Here is a 9,866-nt window from a genome sequence, read left to right as displayed (position 1 = left end):
TAATAGGAAAAGTGTATGGTAGGATACTTATAGACAGAGTTAGAGAAAGAACAGAGAAATTAGTTGGAGAAGAACAGGGAGGCTTTAGGAAGGGAAGAGGGTTGTGTAGATCAGATATTCATTCTTAGATCTTTAGTGGAAAAGTTTCTAGAGAAGGGAAAGAAGTTGTATGCGGCTTTCATGGATTTGGAGAAAGCATATGACAGGGTGGATAGACATGGATTGTGGAAAGTGTTAAGAATATATGGAGTAGATGGGAAGTTGTTGAATGCTGTGAAGAGTATGTACGATGGTGCGAAGGCTGCAGTGCGTGTGGATGGTGAACTAAGTGAATTTTTCTGTTTGAAAGTTGGTTTGAAACAGGGATGTGTCATGTCTCCATGGTTGTTCAATCTGTACATGGATGGGGTAATAAAAGAGGTACAAGGTAGGGTAGTGGATGTTGGAGTGGCCCTGGTGAGAGAGGATAGTGTTTGGAAACTCCCTGTACTGTTGTTTGCAGATGATACTGTGTTGTTGAGTGAAGACGAAGGGGAGCTGCAAGGCTTGGTGGATGAGTTTGAGAGAGTGTGTAAGAAACGGAACCTAAAGGTGAATGTAGGGAAGAGTAAAGTGATGGTCTTTGAGAGAGGTGAAGTTAGTGAATGTACAGTGAGGTTGGATGGTGAGGAATTGGAAAATGTGAGTACGTTTAAGTATTTGGGTAGTGTGATGAGTAAGGATGGAGGTTTGGAGAGTGAAGTGCTTGAAAGGGTACAGCAGGGAAGAAAGGTTGCTGGTTCCTTGAAAGCAGTGATAAGAAACAGGGAAGTGAGCATGGAAGTGAAAAAGTTACTACATGACAGTATTGTGATACCAACTCTAACGTACGGAAGTGAAGCTTGGACATCGTTGGAAGGACACAAGTCAAGAGTGAGAGCAGTGGAAATGAGTTATTTAAGAGGAGCCTGTGGAGTCACGTGGAGAGACAGGCTGACGAATGAGGATATAAAGGAGCGTTGTGGTGTGGATGTGGATGTGATAGGAAGCGTTATGAGGAACACACTGAGGTGGTTTGGCCATGTGGAGAGGATGGAGGGTGAAAGACTGACGAAGAGAGTGTATATGAGTGAGGTGGAGGGGGGAAGAGGGAGGGGGAGGCCGAGGATGAGATGGAGGGATGGGGTGGAGAGGTATATGAGAGAGGGGGGTGTGAGTTGGGAGCAGGGCAGTGAAATGGCGGGGGACAGGGCGACTTGGAGGCGATTTGTTTGTGGCCACCCCAAACGGGATTGAGGCGTCTGGCAATAGATAGATAGATAGATATACAGTATATACAGTAGGTACCCACAGTACACGAATTCAGAGTACGCAATCCTCGTTGTATGCGAGGACCTATTTTTTCCCTAATTTTAGAGTATTTTTTAAGTAGGCAAGACGACAGCGAAGAGTGGCCCAAATCCGGGGTTACCCCGAGTATGCGACATTGCCACCCCAAGAAGCGATAACAGTTGCCTATGCTCTGCCCACCTTGTGATGTTGATGATGCACACTCGTCACATGATCCCCAAATGGAAAGTGAAGATTTGTCCATGCTGGAGATCAATTGGGTACTGTGTGCCCTTGAAAAATTCAAGGAAGAATTCAAGGACACTGAATGCTCTCAGCTGCGAGTAGAGAAGGTGATGACTTCATTGGACAGAACCTTCCGCTGCCACACAGACAAGCACAACCAGGAAGTAAACAGATGGAAGCAAACCCTCATCACCCATTACCTGCAGCTTGAGGAAAGTGAAGAATCACTCCCTTCAACATCTGAAGAGCCATATCCTGAGGAGGATCAAGCGGATGATGCGATGTCTGAGGTGCCAGAAATAGACTTTGAAGGGTTTATGAACGAAGTGAGTGCATTAGCTAGTTAAACTGTCGAAAGTGCTGGTGACGAGAGTGGTGAGGAAGGTGATGTGTCGGGTGGTGTGGTAGGTGATGCAGGAGATGCACGCTAGGTGCCTCAACCTGCCTCGAATCCCCTTCGTACCTCCATCAAGCCAGTTGTCCTCTTGGGTTAAGGTGAGCAGCCATAGTCTTGTTGGTTTAAAGCTATACTCTTGTTGGTTTACTTTATCTTAGGTAATATGTCTCAGACACTTTCCCTGTACAGTACAATACTTAGATCTGAAAGGAATCTCAAGGGTTGCCGATGAAGGGGGGTGCCAACCATATGTAATTTTTCCCATAAGTTTATGTATTCTGAGTACGCGGATTCCTAGTACGCAATGTCCTCTGCTGCCCATATACTCGTGTACTGTAGGTACAGCCGTCCACACTGCCGCGAGGTACACCACAGAGCAGTGGCAACGCTGGGGAGACATAGTAAAGAAGCAAGTGAAACGCTTTGAAACCCTCCCCCCGATTGAAGCACAGGTGCGCGCTATTGCTACATTACCGAGGCGATGTGTATGATCGACGTTAGCTACCTTTCATTCGTCAGCAGCATGAACCACCACGACACCCAACTCTCACGCCGTGCACGTATCATCGCTCTACACGAGGAGGGTATTAGTATCAAGGGCATTGCACAGCGACTGGGATGCCCAAAATCGTGTGTCCAGAAGTGGATCTACAGGTGGCAGCATACCGGAACTTTGAATGACCTGGGTATGTTAACAATGAAATATTATGGGGAATGAAATATATAAGTACAGAGCACCATGTGTCTGTAATAACGTTAGTGTGAAATACATTTTGAAATACATATCCAGAACGTCCATAACATCATTCTGCGTGACAGTGGCTAACAAAGTGTATAATATTGTCAGCATTATGTTAATGAATGTTTAACTGGTTTATCGAGAGAGGGGACCAAGGTCGCGATCTACAACCCGGGAAGACGACATCCGCATCGTGCAGGCAGCGGTAAACAGTCCATTCACAAATGCCAGGGCGATCAGGGAGGAGTTGGCATTAGGGGTGTCCGACGAGACAGTACGCCGTAGGCTACATGAGGCAGGCATCCACCACCGAGTGCCTGCCAAAAAGGAACGCCTCACTGACGAACACCGAGCAGCGAGGCTCGCCTTTGCCCAGCGGTATGTTGACAAGGAGATGGAGTTCTGGGAGAGGACCGTCTTTACAGATGAGAAGTCCTTCTTCTCTACCAACCATGGTCAGATACACTTGTGGAGAAGAGATAATACAAGGTAAGCGTTTTAAATAATCAAATATAATAGTAAAACATGATTTGAATATTTTAATGACAGTAGCATAAAATACGTAACAGTTTTGCCATAATTACAATAATAGCACCATTGCATCATTTCTCATTCCTGCTTTTCCCTTCCTGTTAGCATTTCACCATTACTATGTCTATATCATGAAAAACACTTTTTTTTGGCCACCATTCTCCCCTCCTTTTCGACATGGCCCCTTATTGTTTACTAATACAAGATATTAAGCCTATTTACAATGAGAGTATGTTAATGTAAACTATTACTGTCGGTAGTCATATTACGTGAGAACTTAAACTTTATGGAACCGGTTATCGTCAGCCTCCTAATATTCGCAGACGAGCATGCACCCAATAACCTGTGAAATTTATATCATTTTCAAGCACACCCAGTGGCATATTCCAGTTCTGTGATTCATTTCAGTCACCGCTCCTCCTCCTCATGGCGTTTCAGCCAGCAGCGCGCCACATCGGACGCCAGCTGCACAATTCATCACACAGTATTTACTTTTGTTGCTAACCTAACCTAAGCTAATGTAACCTAACCTAACCTCATGCATCAAAAACTCAAATAAATGCGATGAAATGCACAGCTGGCATCTGACATGGCGTGCTGACTAAAATGTATCACAGAACAGGATTCGGCTACCCGGTGATGTAACCCATTTATACAGATTACGTGACCCGGTGTTAACCACTAATCTACAGTACACCACTACTGATAAGGAAATAGCAAACCTAGCTGTCACCTGATGTTTATCGGCAACCCAGGGTTGTCAACAGCCAATACAAAATATGATTTGTTGGGTATTTACTGTCTAGTGTTCCCGATGCTCAACAGGCAATAGCGAGGTTCGCTACCTTATTGTAGGTATAAAATGGGTAACCCCCTAAAATCCGTTCAATTTCATCTGTCCCACCGCCTGTAATTTTCATGCAATGAAGGTTTTAAAATACCAACTATGTTCCTGTAATCACAATATCTGTGTCATAATTACGGATGTTAGTCAATGAAAGTCCTACTGCCCCATCACCACGGGCAGGCACTGTCCAGCCCCAACAATCAGAGTGGGAGTTTTGCCCAGCCTCCTCTCGCTTGCTCGCCTCTGCCTCGTTCATATGGCTGTGGGGGACAGTGTCCGTCAGTGTGGACGAAACAATAGACTTGTAACATGCTTAATATGTATCGTTTTTTATTGTTGTTTTTGTTTTTTGCTGTAAGGTATAATGTATACCACACTAAATTTTGTGTTCCATGTGCCACTCAGATATCAACGCCGACACATATACGAGGAGGCCCGGAGTGGAAGAGTCGCAGTAAACATTTGGGGCTACATGACTCTACATGCCCTAGGTGACATCTTCCACATCGACGGCCGCTTCACTGCAGCTAAATATGTTGATATACTAGAGAACTTTTTCCTCCCATCCCTTAGAGAGAGGAATTTCCCTTTCCCTCCAGGCCCAATAGTGTATGTTCACGACCGTTGTCCTGTCCACATGGCCAGGGTAGTCCAGAGGTGGTTAGGTGATCACCGGAATCTGCAGGTTCTGGACTGGCCTAGCAAGGGCTGCGATATGAACCCCATAGAAAACCTATGGGGTACTATCGTGAATACATGGGAGCCCGAGAGGGAGAGGACTGCTGCAGCCCTGATGGACCACGCAAGAGCACAGTGGGAGTTGCTGAGAGGAGACCAGCAGCTGGCAAGGAGTCTCGTTGCGTCCATGCCTGATCGCCTGCAGGCGGTCATTGAGAAGGAAGGCGGATGGACAAGATTTTAAAATAACAATCCTTGCACTTTCAGTGCATTGCACACTGCTTCTGCTATACCAATCAATATATTATGAATAAATTTTTTTTGTATGACTCGTGTGTATTGCTGTCTTTACCTGCAGAAAGTAATGCCCATTCATCGGAGATGATAGATTTGTTGGTATTGGGTGCAATCATTATAGCCTATTAGGTGCAGCACACTATATTGCTAATCGTAAATGAACATATGGGGAATCGTTAGGTGTGTTAAGTAAATAGGCATGAATAACTTTGGATATGTGCAGAAAGTCAATAAGTAATTATTATATTACTGGATGTCAAGGTAACCATGGATGGTTTATCTGCATGGTGTAAAAATGCTGAATAGCAATATTATCTGTGATAATAAACACTTAAGACTGAATATTTGTATTGAATGACCTCTTACATCACTCGTAACTCGTACGATATGTGGATTATGCCTCCCATTCCCATCTCTCCCTCCCACCAGTGACTGCATCGAATGAAGTTCGAAAACTTGAGGTTCCGGGTTACCGTCTTTGCCAGCGTTGCCAACGTTCTGTGATGTACCTCGCGGCAGTGTGGACGGCTGTACCTACTGTATGCTTTATATATATATATATATATACAGATGCAATAGATTCACCATGGGGGAAGCGTAGTCTCAATATGAAGATAAACACCAACGTAATCAGGAACATCTTTAATAAATTGGTGACGTTTCAACAACTCGTTTGTCATTTTCAAACCTATAGAAAATACAATAAAATCAAAGTAAACACCATGTCTATGATAAAAATACGAAAACTAAAGTAAAAAACCAAAGTAAAACACCATGTCTAATAAAATACAAGTGAAGAATTATTATGATAAGATGAGGAAATGAATTATACATAGCTAACGTTGGTGGGATGCTACTAAGTACAAGGAAAATTTAAACAGAAATACATGTACTAAGACAATACATAAGTCAAACCTTAAAAACAGAGAAGGGGCGTGGAGCAGTCGTGTGTGCCCAGTGTGGGCTGTAGGTGGTGAGTGTATATATATATATATATATATATATATATATATACACAGTATATATAGTGTAAACCTATATCTATATATACTGTATATATATATATATATATATATATATATATACACAGTATATATAGTGTAAACCTATATCTATATATACTGTATATATATATATATATAAAACTTGCTAATCTATTTATCTGGTACCATAAAGATAATAAATAACTACTCTGTTATCAAGATTCAGTACTCATTCTGTTTTAAATCAAATCCGCTCCAAGTAATACTGTACTATCAGGGTCAAAAACTTGTCAAAAATTTTCATGTGATACCAATATGAATGATACACACATGCGTGCATGCAAACACACACACACACACACACACACACACACACACACACACACACACACACACAAATACTATATTAGAAGGAGGAATATTCTCTGATGTTTTGAGAGGGTTAGGCATATAACAAAGGAGCTAGTTGGAGAAGAACAAGGGGAATTTAGGAAGGAAAAAGGGTGTGTAGATAGGATATCTGTTCTACAATGTTTAGTGGAGAAGTATCTAGAGAAGGTAATGAAATTGTATGCTGCCTTCATGGACTTGGAGAAAGCATATGACAGAGTAGATAGGCAAGGTAGGTGGAAGGTTTAAAGAATATATGGAGTGGATGAGAAATTGCTGAGTGCTGTGAAGAGTATGTACAAGGAAGCTAGGGCTGCAGTGCAGGTGGATGGTGAGCTGAGTGAGTTCTTTGATCTAAATGTGGGACTGAAACAGGGATGTGATGTCTCCATGGCTATTTAATATATTCATGGATGGGGCTGTAAAGGAGGTGCAAGGTAGGGCAGTGGATGTGGGGGTGGCTCTAATGAATGTGGGTAAGGTGTGGAAGATTCCGGTGTTGCTGTTTGCTGATGATACAGTATTGTTGAATGAAGGTGAATGGGAGTTGCAAGGTCTGGTGAATGAATTTGGGACAGTGTGTAAGAAGAGGAATCTGAAAGTTGATGTAAGCAACAGTAAAGTTACGGTGTTTGAGAGGAATGAAGTCACAGAATGCACAGTGAGGTTGGATGGTAAGGATATGGAGAATGTGAGTGCATTCAAGTACAGTGGAGTCTCTTTTATCCGAAATTCTTTTAACCGTAATATGCCATTAACCGTAAGTTTTACTAAAACGTTCTCATTTCGATTAACTGCAAAAATCTGAAATCTATCCAAAAATTCGGACACGGCAGGCTTGTTTAGTGGTTGCTCCGCTAGTCACTAGAGCAAGCGTTGGTTTTGTTTTGGTGAAAGTTTATTTATGTTTATTTGAGAGAAGATTGATTTAAGTTGACAGTTTCTATTACAGTTACAAAAGTCCAGTTACATACGTTGTTACTACAGTGTATTAAGTGTTTTGGTGATGGTTGAGTGGCTATTGGGGTGCTTGTGGAGGTGGTGGGCTAGACATCGCCAGAAATGGGTGATGGGAGTATAATACCGTTCCCTTGTATGCTACATATTATTACAGTATCTTTTATCCGAAAAAATCGATTAAACGAAACTTTCAAAGTCCCATGATTTTCGGATAAAAGAAACTCCACTGTACTTGGGTAGTGTGATGAGTAAGGATGGAAGTTTGGGGGATGAAGTACTTGAAAGGCTACAGCAGGGAAGGAAGGTTGTTGGTTCACTGAAAGCGGTGATAAGAAATAGGGAGGTGAGTATGGAAGCCAAGAAATCACTGCATGATAGTACTGTGATCCCTACCTTGACGTATGGAAACGACGCGTGGACCTTGCTAGAGGGGAATAAGTCAAGAGTGAGAGCAGTGGAAATGAGTTACCTGAGAAGAGCATGTGGAGTGACATGGAGTGACAGGTTGACGAATGAAGAAGTGAAAGAACGTTGTGGGGTGGTTGTGGATGTGATTGAGAGAATTAGGAGAAATACACTAAGGTGATTTGGACATGTGGAGAGAATGGAGAATGAAGGACTGACTAAGAGGGTTTTTGAAGGTGAAGTGGAGGGAGGGAGGGAGAGGGAGGAGGAGACCAAGGATGAGGTGGGGGGATGGAGTTGAGGGGTATATGAGGAAGGGGGGTGTAAGTTGGGGAGAGGGCAGTCAAATGGTGGTTGACAGGGCGACCTGGAGGCATTTTGTCTGCGGCCACCCTTTGCGAGATTAGGGCATCAGGCTATAGATAGATAGATATTTTTGAGAGGACTGAGAAATATGGAATGCAGACACTTTTCCTCATGACAGTACCATACACACACTGGGCATTACACATACAGTAATTATGAGGTACGGATGGGGTGAAGTTGCCAAAATTAAGAGCTGAGATGAAAGGGTCAAACCTGACTTTTTTTCTTTTTTTTTTAACTGACAATAATGGATCATATTCAATATACGGGGTACGAAAATGTTTCTCGGGAACTTTTCCACACACTGAATGGGAAAAAAAAAAAAAAATCTTGAAAAATCTTTTGTTATTGTATTTTTCATACATAAACAGATAAATGGAGACAGACAGATTTGAATCAAAAGACAGACATAAACACTGATAAATATGTACTGAAACCTGAGAAAAATTATCATCAGATGAAGGAAGTTAAATAGCATACTACAGTAAATTAATTCTAATCAAATTTAAAGACATTTTATTTTATTATTTTTGTCCTTTTTGGTAGGTGCGAGCGCTCACCATCCGCTAACTCGATATAGTGCTGCTTTCGGGTGACTGCCCTTTCCTCTCTTCCTTCCTTTCTCTTCTGTCTTTCTTTCCTCCTTCATTCTGTCCTCTTCCTTCTGTCAATGGGTGACTCTACACTGAGGGACAAGCCAAACTGTTTCCTATACATCAGGAAACCATTTCCTATGCTGGGTGGTACCCATATAACCAAATTATGGCACCTGGTAGTTTAGTGGGTAGTTAAGGCACTCCAATCAGATTGAGCCTGGGTAGGTATACATCCAAGGGGTGGTTGGGGTTTACTGTTCACATAATGCCACTCAGTGACGAGTGAGGCTGGTTGCTTTCATCTTAAATGTCAGGACCAACTTGCCTAGCCCCAGCCCCCTATGCTCCTCATGGGGCAACACAGGATTAGATGATGATGATGATGATGATTTATCTAATTTCATGAATGGTCACTTTTGCCTTTAATACTTACACCAGCTGCTAGAGGAAGGCTTTGCCTATTCAACACTGACCAGAACTCAGTTCTACTAAATTAGGATTTTTGCCCCTCCAATACTAAATGCCTCCTGTGTCATGGACAATACATACCATGAGCCTCAATATAGTTGCGGAGGTGGCAGACTTCTCTGGCCAGGTGGAGGTACATGAGCATGACCACTGCGCTCACCACCACCAGCAACAAGACAACCACACGCCCAACACGCGGGCCCGTCATGCTATGGAGGAACAATAAAATAAGTTCACATGATCAGTCACCATTTCTGATGTCCTATTTTGTTACTGAGTCCACATTAAATTACAGAAGTAGCTTAGCTTTGGCATTTTCATTTCATTCATGGGAGTAGTAGGGGTAGGCAGCCCCGCCCAGGGAAGTACTACCGCCAAGGTTATGGAAGACTCAAGTAATAGCCTGGATTCCATTTTCTCTCCTAGGCCTTGGTAGCTGGTTACACATCTTTCTGCCTCACACACCGGAGGGCATCAGGCTGCCCTCTTTACACAACACACACATCCACATTATATTACATTACCTTAAACCAGCTATCCTCTCTCCAAAAAACACCGATCTTGTCATTACATATCATAGCCATTCCACAACACATCCCTGTTCTCCCCCCCATAAAAAGAACCATGGCTGCTGCTATACTGGGAATCAGTGCAG

General features: G+C 42.9%; 1 protein-coding gene across 1 annotated transcript in view; it reads right to left on the bottom strand.

Moving 5' to 3' along the window:
* LOC145412069 (heparan sulfate 2-O-sulfotransferase 1-like) overlaps window positions 1-9,866 on the bottom strand; it is an 87,803-nt gene that overhangs the window by 62,999 nt on the left and 14,938 nt on the right. The window contains exon 2 of the mRNA XM_080281987.1: window positions 9,293-9,420. Coding sequence (XP_080138113.1) covers window positions 9,293-9,420 — 128 coding nt within the window. The remainder of the gene's footprint in view (window positions 1-9,292; window positions 9,421-9,866) is intronic.

Source organism: Coenobita brevimanus, chromosome 92 (assembly GCF_032717465.1).
Source record: "Coenobita brevimanus isolate Jiangsu-jjx chromosome 92, ASM3271746v2, whole genome shotgun sequence".
NCBI classification, from domain to species: domain Eukaryota; kingdom Metazoa; phylum Arthropoda; class Malacostraca; order Decapoda; family Coenobitidae; genus Coenobita; species Coenobita brevimanus.
The sequence above is the reverse complement of the archived record's forward strand: the minus strand, read 5'-3'. Positions and strand labels throughout refer to the sequence as shown.